The sequence below is a fragment of the Pseudopipra pipra genome, chromosome 8 (assembly GCF_036250125.1).
Source record: "Pseudopipra pipra isolate bDixPip1 chromosome 8, bDixPip1.hap1, whole genome shotgun sequence".
In the NCBI taxonomy this organism is placed as follows: Eukaryota; Metazoa; Chordata; class Aves; order Passeriformes; family Pipridae; genus Pseudopipra; species Pseudopipra pipra.
This window is the reverse complement of record NC_087556.1, coordinates 3447508-3469933: the sequence shown is the minus strand read 5'-3', so window position 1 is coordinate 3469933 and position 22426 is coordinate 3447508. Positions and strand designations below refer to the sequence as shown.

Sequence of the window (22426 nt, the reverse complement as noted above, 5' to 3'; positions counted from 1 at the left end):
CCCTAACAGGCTGTGCAAGCTATAAGAGGATCCTGTTCTGCAGATATTGGTTATTACTTAATTTCATGCACTAATTTAATTCCCTCCTACCACTCCCAGAAAGTGCCCGTGTTCCCCCTTGGCCTGGGGATGTGGCCAGAGCAAAGGTCCCCTCCCTGAAGCAAGGGCTGGTACCATAGACGATGACAGCGGCCGTGGTGCTCCGGCGCTTGGCCACGATGTTCTTGGCCATGCAGGTGTAATTAGCAGTGTCCAGGAGCCGGGCCTGCTTGATGATGAGGTTGTGGTCGATGGTGATCAGGAAGTTGGTGTCCTGGGAGGGGTCGATGACATCCTCGTTCCTCAGCCACTCCACCTGGCAATAAAGGAAGGGGTGGGTGAGGACAGTGAGTGAGCCAACACCGAGACCACTGATGTCCTCAGCACCTCAACCACTGACTGGCCAACCTTGCCTCTGACTGTATTTATTTCTCCTTAAAAACTTAAAAGTCTGAGGCACATAACTGCTGTTTGGGCCAAGGATGTGGCTACTACCAATGCACAGCTCCCAGGGGCTGACAGAGCTGTGGGCATGGAAAGCTCCACCACCTTGGCAAGGAAACCCATCCATACTGACTTTCCCAGCTGCCCACTGCTCCCACTGGTGACTGCTCCCCTTCAGCCAGCTCCTTGGGCTGAAGATTTTTCCCTCTAAAAGGGGTTAAGGGCACCTCAGGAAGGGTGAGGGAGGTGTTCTGAGCAGGTGCTGAGGTTACATGTGTTACTAGATCTCACAGTAAGAGATCCACTGCCCAAAATAAACCTTTCTGCTGCACAGTGAGAGCTGACGGTCTCGGCACGAGGCCATCCATCATGGCCACAAGCCATGTGCAAGGACGTGCCCTGGGAAGGGAGGGGACACCTCAGTCACCAGGGTGGCATTCCTTGGGGCTGTGGAGCCACTCACCTCGGCCTGTGGGACCCCCTCGGGTGGGCGGCACTGCAGCAGGACCTCGTGCTCCAGCGGGACCTCCTTTCCCAGCGGCTCCTGGTCAAAGTTCTTTCGTAGGTCTGGGAGGGAAAGGAAAAGCCAGGGGTTACCAGCACTGCTGCAGGAGCAGGGCAACCTCCAAAACTTTGGTGGGCAACCTCCAAAACTTTGTTGGGCAACCTCCAAAACTCAGCACCAACTGTCCACAAGTCAGGAAATCCCTCTGGCATAGCACAGCCAGAGCAAAACGTGTCCTGGGAGGAAGGAGCTGGAGAATCATGTTTTCCAGGATGGATTTGGGCAGCATGTGGTGCTCAAGGACAGTATCTTTCCTCCTTCATGTTATTGCAAGCTTATACCCCATCCTGTCGTTTCCTTTTGGGGCTAAACCTCAGCTTGACCACTGTTTCTTTATCCCCTCTATTTCCTTCCCCCTCTGGACCTTGCTCCAGGACCCTCTTTTCATGAAGGGGGAAAATGAGATTTGCAGAACAGTTCAGCTCCCACATCAGTGCTCCCACATCACATTCAAGAGAATTCCCAGATTTCAGGGTTAAGGGGGTTTGTTGCTCAGCTCTGCCCTAGTTGGTCCTGGCTAAGCCACATCCCCAGACTTGCTGGAAATGTGGCCATTGCACTCCAATGAGGAAAGGTTGCAGAGGAAAAGCCAGGCTTCCTCAGCAAGGGGCTGGACAGTGTTTTGGGGAAGGAGAGGCCCCTCGGGATGTGGGGAATATGGTTGTGTCCTGCTCCAGAGCCTTGGAAGGAGCAGAAGCATCACTAGATGGTGCTGCAATCCTCTGCTACAGCTCCAGCCCTCTCAACGTGGCTTCCGAACCCTCACTTCACCTCATCTGCTCTGAAAAAACAACACGTGTTCAAGGCCGGGTTGGACGTGACTTTGAGCAGGCTGGTCTAGTGGAAGGTGTCCCTGACCATGGCGGGGGGGTTGGAATGAGATGAGTTTTAAGGTCCCTTCTAACCCAGACCATTCCATGATCCTCTGATCCCGTGATTTTCCCTGTTCAAGCTAAACCCTTTAGCCAATTCATCAGCCCTCTCCGTTTTGGATAACACGTGGGATTATTAGCCCTCTAATAGCAAAATCCATTTGGGGCTGGGGAATCCTGGCTGTTCTCCCATGGCTTTGCCATCTCATTTGCTAATCGAGCAAACTGGGGAGGGAACAGCCTGATTAACCCGCCCTTAGTCAGGCTGACACCCCCAAACAGCAGCTCAGAGAAGTGACATATGACAGCAGGGACTTCGGGGACACGAGCCGCTGATTCAGGCAGAGCGTGCAAGGTGCTATCCTTGGGTTATTAGGGATAATAAAGCACTGGGAAGAGCTGAGCTGACGGGCACTGCGGCATTAACCCAGGTAGTGCCACAGCCTCTCGCCCAGAAGCAAAGCTGGAGCTGGGATGGGGAGCGAAGACCAGGGCCATCCAGCAAGGATGGGTCATTCCGAGTGATCAAAAAGTGACTTCAATAGGGATCCAGCTTTTGGAGATGGGCAACCCTGCGGGAGCAAGCACGGCATGTCCCGGGCACTTACACGCTATGCGGACGTAGGCGCGGCGGCTCTTGGTGGTGCCTGCCGAGCTCCAGGCCACGCACTGGCACCAGTAATCCTCCAAGCCAAAGAGCTCCTCCACCTGCTGCCGGGAGACCTCGATCTGCACCTTCCGCACCAGCATCCCTGGAAGGGGAGAGAGGGACGGCATCAGCTCGGCAGGAGCATCCGGGACGAGGGGGACCGAGGCAGCACCTGAGAGGGATGGTGGACGTGCAAAGCCTGGGGACAGGGGCATCTCATCTGGGGATGGCACCTCTGCAAATCAGGGGGACTGTTCCCTCCAGAGGGTGACCTGTATTTGAAGCCAGGGGAATGGATCCCGTGGAATTGTCTGGTTTAGTCCCTCCTCAGTCTGACTGAGCAGGACCAGGACCTCTCCACCATTTCTAGAGGCATCACCCTCCTCCACCAGCTCTCTCCCACGTCACCAACATCCCTGCCCAGACTCCTTTCCTCCCCCCCTGCCAGGGTTTGAAGGATGCCTCCCAGGCTTTGTTGCAGGGAGAAACCATCTCTGTCAGTGCCACTTAAATACAAACATAACGAGACAAATAGAAGATCTTAAGGCAATCACCCTGGCCATGGCAGGGGTGTGTGGTGGCAAAGGTGACACCACCACGTTCAGAACATGCTGAAGCATCAGTGGCCATCACCAAGGGCAGGAGGGACTCAGGGCTTACTTTTCCTTATTTTAAGCAATACCTGCCCTTTTATTTGCAGTTTCTATTTTAAAAAGGCCTCAATTTCATGGTGATCGAGCGCCGCACGCTCCCCAGCTGTAATTTTGTTACAGCCCGCTCCCAGCGCTGTGAGGAGCAATTACTGTCTCTCTGCCACCTTCCTGCAGGAGAGCTGACAAGGAAATACAATTTATTTTGTCACTATTCGGGGGAAAGAAAAAAAAAACACAAAAAACCAACAAAACAAACCAAAGAAAAGGTATTTGGGCCAAGTGCTTTTGGGAAACTTAGGGTTTTTAGAAGGACCCAGGATGGAGATGGCTCAAACACATCTCGTCTATCTGGAAAGCTCCAGTGGGGTGGGTTGAGCAGCCTTGGAAAGGTGGGGAGCATCCTGCAAATGCTGTATTTCTGTCCCCTTGAAAGCAGTGACTACCCAAAACTGTAGGCTGAGCTCAAGGCTCACAGGAGTGACTATGTAAGGGCTCCCAGGCATCCAAACCTGGCTGCTCTTCCCGCCCTGCCCTTCTCACCCAGCTGAATTATCCTCCCTGACTTGGCCTATTTTTGCTTTCTTCCACATGAAATGTTTTGGATCAGACGCAGACAGAGCATTACTGAGCAGGGCTCATTCAAGACACATCATCCTAAAAGTTCCTTTTCTTTTTTTTTTCCCTTCTTAAAGGTCCGTTTTTCCAAGCTTTTAACCGAGGACACTTAAAAACTAACCGTGTTAACCTGTGCCTTTGTGCCCAGCTCTGCCCTGTGCCCTTTGCAGCAGCTTTCCTGACCAAGGTTAGGCGCTGCAAATGCAGATTTTCTAGCATGTTAAACCACTTTGGTTCCAGCTCCTTTTTTCTCAGGGAAGCTTCCGGGCAGAGATGCCCACGCCAGCAGCTTTTACATGCACGGCATCACCTCCACACTGAAGGTACTGTTGGTGTGTTCCCTGATAGCAGCAATACCATCTTTGAAGCCTGGATGGAGGTGGTGCACACTGTTTCCTCCACAGATTGCTGGGAGGGCCCAAGGCAAAGGAGTTTCCCCTGCAACAGGTTTCCCAGATGGATGTTCCATTCCTGGGAGTGTTCCAAGCCAGGTTGGATGGGGTTTGGAGCAACCTATCTAGGGGAAGATGTCTGCCCATGGCAGGGGATGGAACTACATGACCTTTAAGGTCTCTTCCAACACAAACCATTCTGGGATTATATGAGCCTATGAAATATAGTGGTTTTTTTCTACAGTGCACATCAGTAAGCCATGAAACTCCCTGCTGTAGGGTGCTGGGATGATCCAGAGGAGAAATGAGTCCTAACAGCATTTAGACAAATTAACGAGTGGGGAATTCATCTAGGGCTGGACTACACTGCTCAGATACTGCCAGCAGAGCAGGGAGTCCCTAATCATGGATGGCAGAAAGCTGGGAGGGTAACAGAGCAGGCTGCATCATTGCCTCCTTGTCCTGGTTCAGTGCTCTTCCCCTGAGCACCCTCCACTGCCATATACAGGGCACAAGGACCTTTGGCTCAACCCAGTGTGGCCAGATGTTATAAATAAATTCAAAACCCCTCAGCAAAGGCTGCTCGGTCATTGACCAGCTCTGACTCTGCCCTGGAGTGGTGAGGGTTTCAACTCTGGCCTCTGCAAGAGCTGGAAGGTGGAGATGCACCCTGGAAAAGAGAAATGCTGTGGCCCCTGCTCCTGTCAGCCTCTGGAGAAGCAAGGGGAAAGCTTTGCCCTTCAGAGATGGCATCTCTGACCACCCTTCCTCTGGAAGAAGAACGCTCCAGGAATAGCTGAAGCAGCTTTAGGAGGACAGACTCAAAGAGCCACAGAGGAAAGAAATGATCCCCTTTTGCAGAGCAGGTTCAGGGACAGGTCCAAGCACAGACTGGGTCATGGCTAATGCAGGATGGAGAGAGAGAGATGCCAGGGAAGGGCAAGGCTGTGGGAAAAACCACAGGGACAAGGAGAGATTCTGTAAAAGTACTTGTGGCTCCAGGCTAATGAAGTCTCTCCTCTAAGCCCAGCCTGACTTCTCAGGCCAACACCACAGCAGTTCAAAAGGGCTGCCTTGGTTTAAAGCCCTCCAGATGCCACATGCTCAGAGATTTGCAGAGAACAGATGCTACGTGGGAACTGTGACTGTTTTCCTCTACCCCTGGTCAGACCACAGGTACCAAAACTGGCGCAGAAAAGATGGGAGCTGAGCTAAAGCATCCCAATTTTAGCAAATCTATTTGATCACACGATATATCCAACTCCTAACCTTCTTCTCATGCCAGGAGGTTTCAAGGCATGGACCAAGCAGCTCTGCGGAGCCCAGTCCCATGGAATAAAACCCCCCTAAAATGCTCGAACCACCTTCTTACCCCCTGTTCCAGGCAGCCAGAGGCTGACATCCTCTGAGGCAGGGAAGAGCTCATTTGCCATCAAAAGGCATTTCAAATCCTACCTGCAATTGCTCTCATTACCCATTAAACATCTAATCCCTCTGCGAACCTGAGTAAGCTGCCAGCCTTTGCCACCCCTCCTGGCAATGACTCCTACGTGTTGATTAGGCACTTTGCAGGAAAGCTGTTCCATTCTTTTATCGGATTTAAACATGCTGCCTTTAAAATCCCATTTAACAAGCCCGGGTCCTGCAGAAGGGTAAGTGTGCAAGCAGACTGGCTGAGTTCCCCAAGCTTCCAGGGGGTGTGGTGACCACAGCACCACCATCGTGCCTTCATCCGTGCTCTGGAAAGTCTACCTGTTGTTCTGCCTGGAGGAGAGCCCTCAACAGGTTGGCTGTGCATGAGGGAAAAGGGCAGAAGCACCCGGAAAAACGAGAGGGATGGGGAGGCAGGGGGATGCTGAGGTGGGTTTGCTCACCAGTGACCTCGTCCAGGCTCTCCTTGGTGACGTGGTCTTCCTGCTTGACCCACTCCCCGTTGCACTTGAAGTAGATCTGGGTGGCAGGGTTGGCATGGCACACGAGCTCCACGGGCTTGTTCTTCACGATGTAGGCGTCCTGTGGCTCCAGCAGGAAGTGAGGGAGGGTCTCCGCCGGCGCTGAGGGGAAGGAGTCGGGCAGCACATCGCTGTACTCCAGCCCTGTCAGGGGAGCCAGAGGGTGGGGAGGTGCCCTTAGTCCCATCCCAGCAGGAATGCATCTCCTGCTTACACCGCTTCATCCCTTCCTGTCCTTCCCCAGGAGTGCCCTGCACATGGTAGTGTCACCAACAGCCTTTGCTGAGGATGCTTGGAAATGCAAAAGAAGGCTGGAGGCTCCCCCAAAACCAGAAAATCAAATCCCTGCTAGTGAGAGAGCTGCGGAGTTTATCCTGTTTTTTCCTGGGTACCAGCCCCTCACCCACACTCTGAGCCCACAGCCTGGGTGATCTCACTAGAGGACACCACGAGGGAAAAAGCAGAACAAACCCAGGTCCAGGGATGCTGAAGGGGACACTTGAGAGGCTCCACAGGGGCTGGTGTCCCCCACCTCAGGTCTCCTCCTCACAGCCCTGAGGAATGCACGGGCATGCCCCAGGAAAATGCTGGCAGGGCTCAGTGCTGGGAATGCTGACCATTATCCCAGCACAAATCTCAGACATCCAGTGTGAGATCCACATCCTCAGTGGAGCTGCCTTTGGGATCCCACGCCCCTGTCAACACTCAGATTTCAGCATCACACAACAGGTGAGCAATTGCTTCCAGCCCAGCCAGCTCCAGAGAATATCACCCAAAGGTGCCGCCAGGATTCACACCCTCTCACCCCAGAAACTAGGGGTCAGTGACCTGGGGACCTTCATCTTCCTGCTTTTTTCCTTTCAAAAGCCATCTAAATGCAAAAATAACGGGAAAAAGAGGTCAGGTGTGCTCAGGACAGGCCAAGAAAAGTCTTGGAAAGGGGTTAGCACCTCCGTGCTCACACAGGGACATAATCCCTGAGGAATGGGAACCTCAGGGTGGCTCATCCCCAGCAACAGCTTGGGAAGATGCTGTGACTGATGCTGAGCATCATCTGCAGAAAGCCTGTTTCCAGACATTTCACCCATTAAGATCAAACCCAAATATCCCAGGACTAATAGAAAAATCCCCAGTGGTGCACTGGGATGCTACTGCTTAACCTGTTGTTCCTGGGAATCTCACTAGCAGTCAGGTCACATTGCAAGGCTTTTCTTTACACCCAAAGGAGTTATGAGCTTTTCCTCCTCCTCTCTTCCCTCAGCCAGAGCTGTGATTCTCAACTCCAGGCACTGCAGTGTGCAGGAAAACAGTAAATATCCCCAGCCCCACGATAACATCTCCAGAGCTGGCAGGGAAAAGGAAGGAGCCCACTCCCTTCATCACCCTTGGCAAGGAACGGTGCTGCACAGAGAGAATCAGAATCCCAAGATGCGAGGAGGAGGAGGAGGAAGAAGAGAAAAAAATAAATATAATCAGATGCATCAAGAAAACAAGATGACCAAGCTGCCTCCTGAGCAAAAATCAGTGAGGGGAAAAAAAAATGCACGAGGTCAGTCGTTTAAAATCCATTTAGGAAAATTGACTTTCCATTTCCATTTAACACAGCACTAAGGGAGAGCGGTAGGACATTTGTCATAATCCATTAACTGCTCTTTTGGAAACAATGAATTAAACTCCGGGCTAATTTCTCTCTCTCTGGCTGGCTCTTCCCCACCTCTGTGCTGCTGGTTATTTCCGCCCCCATCTTGTTTGCAGACCTGTGATTTTCCCAGGCCCTGCGGCGGGCAGGGGGACAGGGAATGCCGAGGTGTGAGCCCCCTGCCCTGAGCAGTCCCACACTGCCCCCCATGCCCACCTCAGGCCCCAGCTCCTGCTCCCCCTCTCCTGTTGAGCAGCCTCTTGCCTGTGTCCCACCGGCAAATATCCTTTATTTTTATTCTTTTTTTTTTTTAAGTTACTACTCAATTTTTCATCTGCTGAGTTGTTGTTTTGTTGGTCGTTTGCTGGTTTTTTTATTTCAAAAACCGCTTCGATGCCACAAATCTAAATTCCCTGGCAAAGAGGGCTGGCAGGAGACAATCTAACTGGCAACAGAGGCAGCCAACAAAACTTCACTCCTGGGCTCGTGTGAAAACCTCCCTGAAGTGATGCTCCCTGTATCCCTGTGCCATGCAGCCTGCAAAGTCACACCTGAACTTGGCAGCTGGGAAAGGGCACAGGCATCCTCCAAAAATCCACCTGGGGGCTTGCTGGCCACCCATCCCCAGGGCAGGGGTGGCTCCTGGGTTTTGTTTAATAAGAATGACCCACGAAGCCTCAATGTCCCTAAAGAAGCCGATTTTCAGAAGGTCCTTCCCCTATGGAGGTGACACGCCGAAGTGCATGTCCCTGATCCCAAACCATGATCAAGGAGAGGTCCTCCTCCAGCAGTCAACACCAAAGACATATTTTCTTCCACCTCAGTGCCACTTTGGTGAGGCTAAACAGGACTTCAGGTCATCCGATCCGGGAGCGGGGAGGGGATGAGTCATGGCTGGATGGGGATGAAAATGCCAGGTTTGTGACTCACCAGTGATCATCTCCAGTGGAATGGATGACTGCTCCAGTCACCCATGTGATGGGAGCCACCTTGGCCCCCCAGCACAGGGTTTGGGGGTGAAACACCCCCGGAGGTACCAAAAACCTGCTGGGTCCCATCCGAGCCCCTGCTCCAAGAGGGGAGGTCTGCCCAAATAAATGCTGTGGATCTCAAGCTCAACACTTCAAGGATGTTCTCATGGAGGCACAGTGGCTTTGGGGATGAGGGTGGTTGGAATACAATGATGTCCCCAGCCAGATACAGCATCTGCTTTTGGTGGCTACAAAAATCTGCTCAATTTAAGGTTTGAACCCAAAACACCTGAACCTTTAAAGCAAAGACCATCCTGGCTGCTGGTAAAGTGTAAATCCTGCAAACTGACAGCATCTGAGAGATCTTTTTTTCTGGCCAAGAGAGATCTGGGGCCAAAAAATCAGCTCTAACAGGAGACGGGGGAAAAGGATGATGGTTTTTTTGTGGCAGACTCACAACTGGGGCCATGCCATGGAACCCCAGCCCCACGGATCCCTCAGGCTCATGGATGGGAGCAAATCAACAGGAAGGATGATTTCTCCACCCAAAAATCCAGCTGAAAAAAAAGCTGGGCAGCTGGGCAGGGCGTTTTTCTCCAGCATGATATGGCCACTAGTATTTAAACAAGCTGGGGAAGAAATAAGGCACTGGGAACAACGGAGACTTTGGATAAGAAAAGGGAGGAGAATCATGCTGGGCACATTTATCATAAGCCATCAACCCAGCCTTTCATTCCCCTTCCCGACGCCCGGCCACCCGCTGCATGGGAAACCTCTCACTCGGCTAACGCGCACGGGGGGGCCCCCAAAAAGTCCACATTCAGTCGGTAGGGGGGAAAACATGGTTGCTTGTGCCATGTGGAGGAACAACTGCTGCTCCTTCTGCCCTGACTATCCAGCACCAACTGCAAAACACCCCAAAAATAAAAGTACTTTCCCAATGGTGCAACCCCCTCACCTCCAGAGAGGCCACCTCTGCTCTGCCCACCCGAGGTGACACTTTGGTCCACTGACCACAGGAGCAGCATGCACAGGAGACGCTTTTGCATGGGAAAGCAGGAGAGGAGCCCTGCACAGCCAGGATTTCCAGTCCCGCACTCAGACAAGCAATAAAACTCCCAGCAGTGACAAACTAATAAATATTTGAGTGTGCGCTCCGCTGACTGCCATCATCATCTCCCTGGCAGACGTCTACAGGGGGTTCCCATCTGCCGGCTTCCCTCCTTCCCGCTGGAGGTGGGTGCCTGCTTCCCAGCTCTCTTTTGGGGTTGTTTTTTTTTTTGGAAGTCCCAGGCTGTCACCATCCCACAGTCTCACACTGCTCGGGGCATGGTGTTACGGGGCAGCTGGAGCCTTCAGTACTCGAGATGGAGCCTTCGGTACTCGAGATGGTTTTTTTTGGGGGGAAAAGGCAAGGAGGAGCAGCTCTTGGCTCGACCCATGGGGCCAAATCCTGACGCCTTGAGGATGCGTGTGGTGGGAGCAGCGAGGCGGAAAAGGGAGGAGGGGAATAGGCACCGAGGGCTTCTTCTCTCTCCCCATCCCTCATCACACGTTTTAATCTGCCGGGGTTGAGCTGGATTATCTGCAGCATCTGTTCTCCAGGGGGTGACCTGCAGATGTTTGCAGCCAGCGCTTGCAACTCGGCTGACGATCCACTGATGATCCCAAGCAACCCACCCACCCCTCCATGGGGAGCAGCCCTGGAGCCGGGACCCAGCCTTACCCTCCCTCCATCACCCCAAACCTTGGCACAAGGGATGGCAAGCCCGGAAAGCAATTCCCCTTGGAAAGCAATTCCCTTTGCAGCAATGGCCCAGCAAACCTCCACAGGAAAGCGTTAAAATCCTCTCTCCTGCAATTGTTATCCCTCCAAATATTTGGAAGATTACAGGAGCATTAGTAGCTGCCCATCACCCACGGCCACCATCCCTCCCTCCCCCGTACCAGGCAGGCAGAGATGCAATGTAAGGATGTAAGGATTAAGCTGGGATGCCTGGGTCCTCCGGCTGGGTTTCTCCGGCTAAATCTCAGCGGCAGTGGACGCTTAACCCCTTCTGTCTCCACCTCCCCCCATTCCCATCTGCCTCAGGGCAAGCGCTGTTTCAGGGGAAGGCCTGGGAAGCAACGGTTAAACCTGCCAGGTGGGTTAAAATCCTCCTGTAGAAATGAAAAAATATATGGCAGCTTATCTCCAGCACCACAGGAGGAGAGTCATCTGCCTTCCCAATCCCCCTTCCCAATCCCCCAGCAGGCTCTGGCTCCAGAGACCGAGATGGAGGGGATGCTCTGGCCACTGGCTTGGCCGAAGGAGGTGTCTGAAAGGCTGGAGTGGGACTCCCTCCCTCCCCAAATTCCCCCCCTGTTGCTTCCGGGGAGAACTCATTTAGGGATTAGTGCTGTTGCCATTTATGCTCCAGCAGTTTTCTATGCTGGAGCCATGGCTGCCTCACTCCTATCCCAGAATGCCTGCCCCACTGAGGGCATCCCCACTGCAAGCCCCGGAGGGATGCAAAGGCTTCCCAGCACATTCCAGTCCATCCCTGAGCTCATGGGGAACCAGAATCACCACTCCAGGCCTGCCCTGTTCCTATGGGCTTTCCATCACAGACTGCCCTCCTGGTACAATTTTGTGTCCAGCGCTAACACACAGCCAAGCTTTTCATCCTAAAACCACCCTGAGCATCCTTCCTCCCCCAAACATCCTTCCCTGAGCATCCCCTGCTCATCCCAAATTCAGCCCCCCACACATGTGTGGTCACCCAACATGATGCCCCATCACTGAGGAGGTGACAGCAGCCTGGGGCATCTTCAAAGGCAAAGTCTCCATGAGGTGGGGCAGTGCCATGCCAAGCCCACTATCCCTTCTCCAGGGATGCCTCCCACTGGAGCCACAGCAGGGAGAAAGGAGGACCACCCAAAATACAGAGTGTTGCTGAGGATGGGTTTGGAAAATTTGAAGCCACTCACATCAAACTCTCCCTGCTGCCTTCCTTGCACAGAGCCCACAAAATCCTGTGCCTTCAAAACCCTGGGACTGTTCAAAGCGGGCTCAGGCACAAGCTGGGAAGCGCTGACGAAAGTGAGAGGCAGGGAATGTAACAGGTCCCCAGGGCTGAGCTGGCTGATGTAACCCCCGGCCTCATTAACTCAGCGTGGCTCATTAACCTCTCCCTCGATGAGAAAGACCCAAGAGAGGGCAAAAAACTAAGCGTGGAACCTCTGGGGGGACCAAGGAAAACCAGTGGTACCTGGCCTCTGAGTTCATTTGGGCTCACACTGACAGAGGGGAAATTTAGGTTAGATTTATGGAAGGAATTCTTGGCTGTGAGGGTGGTGAGGCCCTGGCACAGGTTGCCCAGAGAAACTGTGGCTGCTCCATCCCTGGAAGTGTCCAAAGCCACGCTGGACAGGGCTTGGAGCAACCTGATCTAGGGGAAGGTGTCTCTGTCCAGGGAATGAGATGATCCTTAAGGTCCCTTCTAACCCAAACCATTCCATGATTCTATCTCATCTCCAGTCTGGAGGAAGGTTGAATTTTGAGGTCAAAATGCCAATGGGATGACGTGGGGTGACCCTCCCCGTGGCACCTGACACCTCCCCCAGACATGGTAACTCAGCAAAGGCTGGAGCACAGAACCCCAGCCATCAGTGTGCTGCCGTGTTCAGGGCTGTGCTGGGTCTGCAGAACATGTTGTTCTACCTCTCTGGCCCCTCAAAAAGTGGAACCCATCCCCTTCTGCTCCCATCAGCCAGGAAAGTACCTGGGAGCCTGGCTGCATGGGGTGCATTTGGCCTCTCCATTCTCACCAATCTTTTATTAATAATTAAACCAGCAAAGAGCCACTTTAACCTTTCCCCCAAGCACCTCTGCCTGACAAATCAGCTCCTTTTCCTCCACTGGCTTCCCTCTGCCAGGAGCTTCACAGTCCCTTTGCATACCCTTCCTACCAAACCTGGCATCGTCCAGCGCCACTCCTTCACCCCATCACCTCCAGCTCCTCCCAGAGCCCACCCAGCTCGGGACAGATGGACAGCAGGACAGACAGGCATTTCCCAGTGGGTTAGCACTCCCTCCCACCCGGCGACAGGCAAGCTTTATAATTAGAGAGCATTCCTCCCCAGTGTGGGTAATGAGGGGGTGCACCCAGCCAGCCCTAATTACACCCTTGGAAAAAAAATAAGCAGATTTCCTCCTCTCCCAGCCAAAGGAAAAGCCTGCAGCCGGCCTATCTCGCTGAACACCTTTATTAAACCAGGACTGGATGGGGAAGGGGAAACAAAATAAAGAAAGCAAAGTCTGTGCTGAAAAAAGGGTGGGTAGGAGAAGCTGGGCAGCACCAAGAATGTGTCTGCATGCATTGGCCTTATGGATCAAACAACACTTAAAGACAAAAATATAAAAATAAATCAACTTTTTAGCTAAATTCTCAGGTCAGGTTTTTGCAAAGCAGCCTGAGAGGTAAAATAAGGCAGGGTGCCCTCACACAGGGGATCCAACCATAGTGTCCCTGCACATCCCATGGCAGCATCCCTGCACATCCCACCACAGCATCCTTGGGCACCCCAGCTCAGCACCCCTGCCCATCTCACAGCAGCCTCCCTGCCAGCCATGACTAAGTGGGTCCAACCCAAATCCCAACCATCTCCAACCCCCAAAAGGAGAAACACCCAGGCTCTGGTAGCAACTTCCCATGCTGGGAGTTGGGAAGAGAGAGATTCATCTTGTTGATTACGCATTACGTCGGAGTATTTATGGAGCCACTACTCTTTTGTTTATCTTTATGATTATTATAATCAAAGATGAAGCCTCCTGAGAAGTGTAAACAGCTGAGATCCCTTATGGTACAAACCTCTTCATTTTTCATTATATGGATTTAAAACACGACACAGGCAGATTGGAGTAAATTGTTCCTTATTTCTGGTTTTAACGGAGCAGAGCTGTGAGCTGCGCAGATCCCCGTAAATACCCGCGGAAAAGAGAGTGAATTAAAAAAAAAAAAAAAAGAAAGGCAGAAAAAAAGGAGGAGGAATTATGTAGCAAATCCCTGTTACACTCTATTGTGCTCGCTTCTTTTGTGCTGTTTTATACATTCCCTTCAGGGAAGCAGTTATGTTGGAAAACTATCTCCAAATTTCATCTAGCGCTGGTTCTTGTTACGGGCACAGACACTTCCCTTTGTGCTATTTTAATTCCATTGTCACGGTCCTCTTGTAGGGTTTGTTCTATTTACTAAGCTACAACATTATTTTTAATGGACGCAATAATTATATGAACTTTTTTATTTATTTGCTTTGGCTCATAAAAGAAAAGAGCCAGCAGCAGAGAATGCGGTAACGTGCTGTTTATTCACATGTACGGCGTGTGCTGGGTTTCTGTTGTGAAAAGAATAATAATTTCAACAAGAAAAGAGAGGAGGGAAAAGAAAACAAGGAACAAACAGGGACTTGTTGCCCTGGTTAGTGCCAGGAAGTCCAAGGAATCATTAGTTATCTTTCAAACTGCAGTAAACCAAGTGCAAGATGGGATCTCTCCTTGGAAAATGGAAAAAGGGAAGGAAAAGAAGGGTGTCCTGTTCAACTGGGCAGTGCAGTTTTAAAATGCTAACTCCGTGTGAAGGAAAGTTGCCAGTTCTGCAGAGAGAGAGCGATTTCCCCTTCACTGAAATCACACACATATTTCAAAATGTAAATTCCCCAGCATTCCCTCCGAGAGTGCAAATTTCAGCTGGGGGTTCTTTTTCCCTGACCATGCAAATCCAGAGGCGACTGCCTTGGCTTTGGGCATGAAAAGTGACTTTAAACCAGCAGCGAGCAGGGCTGAGAACCACCCACTGCTCCTTGGGAAGAGAAGGATGCTCTGCTGCCCAGCAGGCATCATCCCAGCTCTGAGCATCCCTCCCTGAACACGCACATCCCACCGGACCACGAGCTGGAGGGCAGCAGCTTTCATCCTCTGAGCATGCTGATGCCAAACATCTGGGGGGGGGGGGGGGGGGGGGAAACAACCCAGCCACACTCTCTAAAAGTGGCTCACAAGGTTTGGTGGTCCTGGGTGGTGGTACTTGTGTCCCAAAATCCAGAGGAGGCGGCTGTGCGTGTCCCAGCCTGAGGAAGCCAATGTGGCGGCATGAACCCAGCGAGGCAAACCAAAAAGTCCAGGCAGCTGGCTGCAAAGAGGGGACCTTCTTCGCAAAAGGAAGAAGAGAAAGCTGGGGATTTTGTGTTCGGTTTCTTGTGGGGATTTTTTGGGTTTTTGCCCTTTTTTTTTTTTTTGTTTTGTTTTGTTTGTTTGTTCCCATCGTTTTTGTCTTTTTCTCACTCACTCTCTCCTCCCGCCAGCCCCGGAAAGCCAAAGCTGGCTGGAAGGATGCTCCCGCCGCCTCCAGCCAGCCTCTCCGCGGGCCCCTCGCCAGATGCTGCCCTACTTTTCCCGATGCTTTTCCCACTGTTCTCCCGCCGCTCGCTCGGCAGGCGTGGGCTGGGAGCAGCACCCGCTCCCCAGGACCCGCAGCACCCACTCCCCCGTGCCAGGCACCCAGACCCAGCAGCCAGGGGTCACCTCCCACCCTGCCAGACATTCCAATTCCGCAGGGGAAGGTGCTCGGTGCAGCACTGTCCTGATTTGAAATAATTTTAATCTTCACATTATTATTTAATCATTAAAAAAAAACAACAAAAGGAAAGGTCCACTCCATGCCCCGAATTCCCCATTAATTCAGCTGGGGGAGGAACATCACAAGAGCGGCTGATTAAGGTCCCTTTATTAAACAGTCTTTAAAGTTGCCCTTAATCTTTCAGATTTGTTGCTATGATAAAAAAAAACAACATTAAAAAAACAAAACAAAACAAAACAAGAACAACCACCACAAATGGAGTCTGGTAATATTTTGCTTTTCATTGTCCTTTCTCTGCCCTTTTCTTCCCTTCTCCTTTTACTGAGAGGACAAACAGAAGGAAAAAAAGGGGGGAGAGGGAGAATAGGGATAGAAAAAGATTTAAGAGAAAAAAAATAATCCCTGCTGATGCTGAATGTCAAATATTAAGATTTTTCTCTCCCCCCACTTTCAGTAATATCCCCATTAAAGAATAAACCCCCAAACAATCAGCGAGACTAGCTTAGAGGACAAGGCTTCCCCATCCCTTCTTCCCTGTTAGGATTTAATCCCTGAAGCCAAGAGCAGGTAGGATGGAGAGCAGGTACCCAAGACCAGGGCCTGGTGTTCCCATCATGGCACAGAGGGAGGTCTCTGGCCAGTTGCAAAAGGATTTTAGCAATTACCGTGATTAGTTTTATTCCTTTCCCTCTAAACCCCGCAGCCAGCTGGGCTCCCAGCACCTCACACCTGCTTTTACAGAGAGAAAAAAACCTGGGATTTGATCAAAGCTGGGAGGTTTTGGGGTTTTTCTGGTGGGTGGCTGTTTTTGGTGCCTGGCATCACTGCTTCACCATCCAGAGTGGGAGCAGAAACACCCTAGGCTCCAATGGAAGGAAACCCCTACAAAAAACAAAGCCTTTTGCCCTCACGCTCCCATTTCCATCGAGCTGGGAAGCCCTCGGGAGCTTCCTAGCGTTGTTTGGCACCCTCCTCCCCTCCCTGGCACTTCAATACCAGAGGACCAGTTTCTTCCTTTCTCACTGCCGGGAATTTCCACCTTTTCTTCTCTGGACACAGCCCCTGTTCCCACAGTGCTGAGCTTCTCTTTCCTCCCTTTGTCCTCTGGCACACACACTCCTGCTCTGCCCCAGGGACCAAACTCCGGCTCCCAGGTGGGCCAACCTCCCACAAGCATCTTTCCCTTCTCAGCATGGGTACCACTTGGTGCTGGAGGTTCCAGGGCTGGAAATGCCCCAATTTTGGCGGTCTGTGCCACCCATATAGGTGGGACTCCACCTGGAAGTGTCCCAACTGATGCTGCAACATATGTGGACCTACAAATCGGACACACCAACAAGCAAATCAATGCTCCCTCCCTCACCTTCCTCTCCCTCCCTTGGTGCTACAAGATCCCAAGGTACTGACAAAAACTGCCCTAAAAATATGCAAGACTGCCGAGTTAAATAAAGTTTGGGATGCTGAGTCCAGGTTTGTTATGGTCACAAACATGACCTCGCACGTGGCTCGGGTGGATGCAGGACATCCAAGGCAGAGCAGTGAAATGGCTCTTGAAGGGCTCAGAGGCACCTCCGAGGGATGCACAGCAGAGAGAGACACCAGAGGTGATCCAGAAAGGTCTCAGGGGAGCAGGGGCAAAGGATCACGCATACTGAACGTCATGGAAAAGGCAGGAAAAAAAAAATCACGGTGCCCCCCAGCCTCGTCCTTTTCTCCTCTCTGTCCCCCAGCGGCTGCATTTCCATAAGCGATCTGCACTAATTGCTTTAACTACGGTCGTGCTGTGGGTAATCAGAGTCATTAGGTGACCTCTGCTCCGGGAGGGCAGCAGGGCTGGTGCAGCTCCCCACGTCCAGCACCACGGGGCAGCCTCCCCCCGGAGCAGGGCACGCTCCTGCATCCCTCCCCCGTGCTACAGGGATGGAGTTTGGCTCCAATTTACTCTTCCCTGGAGCCCAATCAGTAAACGGCCCCCCCTCCTGCCCTGCAGCGGGGAGTCTGGATCCTCCTGCCGCAGCAGGGATAGATCCTGAGGATTCCCGGTTGGACCAGCCGCCGGCAATGCCACGGCACCGGGAGCTGCCACCACGGCTGCCAGCTAGACCGGGGCTGGGGGCCGTTGGGCTGGGTCCAAACAAACATGACAAGCACCTGAACTCCCCCCCCCAAATCCTCCCCAAACTGTATTTCTGAATGCAGAAAATAGGTATTGCCCCATCCCCGTCCTGGGCAGGAGGACAGGAGGGAAGAGCTGTCACTGCCCAAGGGACACTGGTCTCTAAGGCTAAGCACCAGCCATGCACCAGCCTGGATCTGCTCCCTGGCACTCCTAAAGCACCCATGGATGGCTGTGCTGAGGGGTTTAGCTTCAGAAAGTCCCTGGGATCCTGCACTGAGCCTCCCAAAGTAACCCTGTCCTCACTAAAGGATATGTCTCCTATGAAGAGAGGCTGGAAGAGCTGGAATTGTTCAGCCTGGAGAAAAGAAGGCTCTCGGGAGACCTTAGAACCCCTTCCAGTGCCTAAAGAGGCTCCAAGAGAGCTGGAGAGGGACTTTAGACAAGAGCCTGGAGGGACAGGACAAGGGGGAATGGCTTCCCACTGCCAGAGGGCAGGGATAGATGGGATATTGGGAAGAAATCCTTCCCTGTGAGGGTGGGGAGGCCCTGGCACAGGTTGCCCAGAGAAGCTGTGACTGCCCCATCCCTGGAAGTGTCCAAGGGCAGGTTGGACGGGGCTTGGAGGAACCTGGGATAGTGGAAGGTGTCCCTGCCCATGGCAGGGGGTGGAATGAGATGAGCTTTAAGGTCCCTTCCAACCCAAACTGTTCCATGATGTCCACCAACATGTGACATGTTCAACCTCCTGCAAGCACAGCTCAAAATGCAAAAAAAAGAAATAAAAAAATGCTGCTTTAAAACACAAGCAACCCTCTCCTAAGGAGATGGGACTCCAGACCCCACAGCAGCCTGTCCCCACAGGCGTGTGGGCAGTGGGGTCCCTTCCACATACTTGACATCCAGGCTGGGAGGTGTAAGGAAACATCCATGCTTCCAGGAAAACACACTGCAGCTCTGCTTCTGCCTGTCCACAGGGACCCATTACACTAACAGTGTGTCCATTCAGCCTGATATATAAATTACTAATGTAAATTAATGGATAATTGAAGCCCTTTAGTCCTAAATATTTAAATTATTTAACAGGCAATTAAGAGAGAAGGAGAAAGAAAAGAGGAAAAGGGGCCTTAACCCCAACAGGCAGGAAAAACAATATAAATGAAGTGAGAGGAGCGCAGAAAGAGCTGAACATACACATTTTAAAGGGATGCTGCCAGCTTCACTTTGTTTGAGTTGGGAGGGTGTTAAAGTGGATGCTCTGAGACCCAGGGGGACAGAGAGGGGATCATCCACCAAACAACCCTGCTGAGCAGCAGGACTGATCCTGATCCAGGTGCTTTCCAGGATGGGAAAACTCCATGGTTTGTAACAGATCCTGGTTATACCGCGATCACCAGAACTTCCTGACATGCCAAAACAATACTTTGAGATAATTTTTTTTCATCCATCCTACCCTTAAAATGACAGCATTCCTTATGGTACTACCATTTCTGACCCCTTTGTTAACCTGACTCAAGCACAAACAGCTTTATTCCAAGTGTTTTCATCTCCTTTTTTCTTTTACAAGTGGTCGATGTGGCTATTTCACTCTCTGCACCCTCCACCCCATTCCTCTGCAAACATCCTCATCGAGGCAAAGTGGCTACAGTTGCTCACAATGGCAATCCATGGATGTCATCAGTGCAATGAGTTTCCCCATCCTCAGATACACGGGAGAACCCTCCAAACCATACAGCCCGCAGCAAGGAGCAGGTCAGCACCGAGAAACACACTGTTTCCTCCTCAGGCCTCCATGCCAAACTGGCCAGGGATATTCCCAGAGCTCCCCTGAGAGCTGGAAGAGGTCATAAGGAAAAATGGTCTGTTGAGAGAAGACGTCATGTGGGAAAAAAAGCACCTTAACAAAAGCAGCGTGTGAGTCTGAGCGTGCACGGGGACGACACCGAGGGCAAGGAGGGGGATTGAGACAATAGTGAATAGACCTCAGATTATATCCTGAACTCGCCGCCCCAGGGGAACAGGGTTATAAAAACCCTTTTTATTTTGTTTGTAGTCCAAAACAAACAAGAACATAAAAAGCTGAACGAGGAGAAGCCAGACAGGAAGTGAGTAACATCTGGGAAACATCTGGCCCCGGCCGTGCCGTGAGCCCGGCCGCCAGCACAGCTCCGGGGACCTGCAGCTCCACACCAGTGGAGGTCCCCAAAACCCCTCCCCAGAGGGGCACTCCTTGGCTCCCCAGCTGGGCTGGGTAAAAGGGTGCCCTGAGCAGTTCAAGGCACCCTGGTACAGGGCTCTGAGCATCACAGGACACCCCCAAGAAAGGCTCTAAGCATCGCAGGACACCCCCAAAAAGAGCTCTGAACATTGCAGGACACCCTCTGAGCATCACAGGACACCCCCAAAAAGGGCTCTGGACATTGCAGGACACCCCCTAAGCACCACAGGAACCCCCTGAGCAGGGCTCTGAGCATTACAGGATGACCCAAACAGTGTAAGACCCCCCGAGCATCTCAGGACACCCTCTGATCATTGCAGGACACCCCTGAGCAGGGCTTTATGCAATAAAGGATGCCTTGAGCATAAAAGACACCCCGGCACAGGGTTCTGAGCATCTCAGGACACCCCCTGAGCATTACAGGACACCTCCAAACAGGGCTTTGAGCATTAAAGGATGCTCTGAGCAGTGAAAGACATCCTGGTCCAGGGCCCTGAGCATGGCAGGATGAAAGCAGGGGTCAGCTGGCACCAGGGCACATATCCTTCCCTGCAGGAGACAGCAGGTCCTGCCCAGCAGTCACAGGGGCTGGAGGTATTTTCTTCTTTCTACTTCTCACCTGCAGCTCTTACTGCCCCAAAAGCCCTGGTGGAAGAGTTGCCCGGCACATGGCCCCGTGCACAATCCTGGGAAGGCTGGGGAAGGATCCAGGCTGGCTGTGAGGAAGGAGAGTTGGCTTGGCAGGATCTCCACCCAGACTCGGGCACCGGGGAATTCCCCCGTGGCCCCAGCCCAAGCTGCCAACCCACACCTTCCCTCTCCACCCACCCAAAGCCAACGGGGGCAGGAAAAGAGGGATGCAAGTGACCCCACAGAGAGGTTGGAAAGCAGGAGCAGTTGTCATGGAAGAGCAGCCACGCTCAGGACTGGTCTGGACCACAGCAGGAGTCACTTCTGTCACCTCCATGCACCCCTGGCTTCATTTACAGCCAGGAAATGCACCAACCACACTTAAACACGTGGAGCAACTCCACTGATCCTCCACTGTTCCATCGGCTGTGCTGGGGCAAAGCACCAAACTCCTGGCAAAGCAGCCTCACTCAGCTCCTTGGAGCAATCCAGCCACTCCTGGCACAGGATGGCATCCCCCCAGCTCACCAGATATACCCAAAAGCACTCTCAGTTCTCCCCAAAACATCTCCTCAGCATTTCCTATGCAGGGAGAGATGTAGTTCCTGTTTGCTCCGGCAGAGCCCGGATTAACACCTTGGGTATTCCAGAGGGGAGGATTAAAGCCGGTGTGGCGCTGGACCACGCCAGAGAGGAAGCAGCAGCTGCCTGCACAGCATCTGGCACCCGCTGCTCATTTATTTCTCATCGTGGGCTTGTGGGCAGCAGCCTGTAGGGCTGTTGAGGGCCAACAATGATGCTGCTCGTGGCTCAGGTGTCCCACAAGAGCAGGAAGGACAAGGGCAGCTCTTTTGGGGTGTGTTGCAGCCATGCTGGCAGCCTGCCTGAATGTGGAGCACCTCGCCCTGGAGAGCCTGGACAAGATGCAGGGGACTTGGGGAGTGAAAGGGACACGCAAGGGATGAGAATGGGGATGTCAGAGAGGAAAACAGGGAGGGGGAAAGAAAATAATCACAGAATCACAGACGAGTTTCGTTTGGAAGCGACCTTAAAGATCATCTCATTCCAGCCCCACTGCCATGGGCAGGGGCCCCTTCCACTAAAATACCAGAGGAGGAAGGAGAGTGTTTGGAAAGCAGAACAACCGAGGCACATTAAAGGAAAGAATTATCCACCAGGCTGGCAAGGTTAAAATAGCAAAAACGCTGGGACATAGGAGGATATAGAGGCCTAATTAAAGAAGCCTCACCCAGAACATGCCACTAGCAAAAAGCATCCGCTGTGTCAGGGACAGAGACGCCGGATGCTCGTGCCCCATCCCCTGTCACTGCACACCCTGCAGCAAAGGGCACAGCTCCCAAACCCCCAGCAAGTGCCTGCAAAAGCCCAGTCTGATTTTGTTCCATCGTTTTCAGTCACCTTTGCCCCAGCTGATGCCCACTTGTAGGCTTTTTTGGTGCTATTACTTTAAAAATAGCTAAATTAGGCAGCTCCAGCAGCAAGCAGCTGCCCAGACAAGTCGGACCCCATTGCAGGAGGCCGTGAGAGCACCTACCACGTCTCCACCACAGCTAAATTTGGCCCAGCTAGCAGGCAGACCGGCTCCTGAAGGTGTCTGAACACAGGCAGGCCGTCGGGGCGAGGAGGGTGATGCACAGGAACCCACCGGAGTCAGGCAGCCTGTTCCCACCATCCCTCGCACGTGCTTTTTCTTTAAAATTCCCAGCCTAAATAAGGCTTTGGGGAGGAAATTAATGAAAAGCAAAGCTGATTACAAAGAACAATACAATGACTCAATCTGTTTCTTCTTTTACCTCAATTGTATAAAGCTTTTACATTTATGAAGGTTTCTCTCAATACACAATGAAATGGGCCTCCGAGGGAAGCAGTAATGGCCCTGGAGACTTTTGAGCAAGACTGGACAAAACACCACCAGAACAATCCCAGAGGAAGGGCCAGATGATCTAACAGGTCTTTTGCATCTTTAATTTCTCACCCTTTTCTTTCTCCTCCTGTTTCAGACACAGGCTTTTTTGGTTGCTGCTAATTAGATG

At 52.3% G+C, this 22426-nt stretch overlaps 1 protein-coding gene across 2 annotated transcripts in view; it reads right to left on the bottom strand.

The window, feature by feature from the left end:
- UNC5B (unc-5 netrin receptor B) overlaps positions 1 to 22426 on the bottom strand; it is a 53849-nt gene that overhangs the window by 10269 nt on the left and 21154 nt on the right. For both annotated transcript variants that reach the window (XM_064662203.1, XM_064662204.1), the window contains exons 2-5: positions 6104 to 6325; positions 2529 to 2672; positions 947 to 1050; positions 175 to 355 (exon numbers count right to left, since the gene is read on the bottom strand). In XM_064662203.1, coding sequence (XP_064518273.1) covers positions 175 to 355; positions 947 to 1050; positions 2529 to 2672; positions 6104 to 6325 — 651 coding nt within the window. The remainder of the gene's footprint in view (positions 1 to 174; positions 356 to 946; positions 1051 to 2528; positions 2673 to 6103; positions 6326 to 22426) is intronic.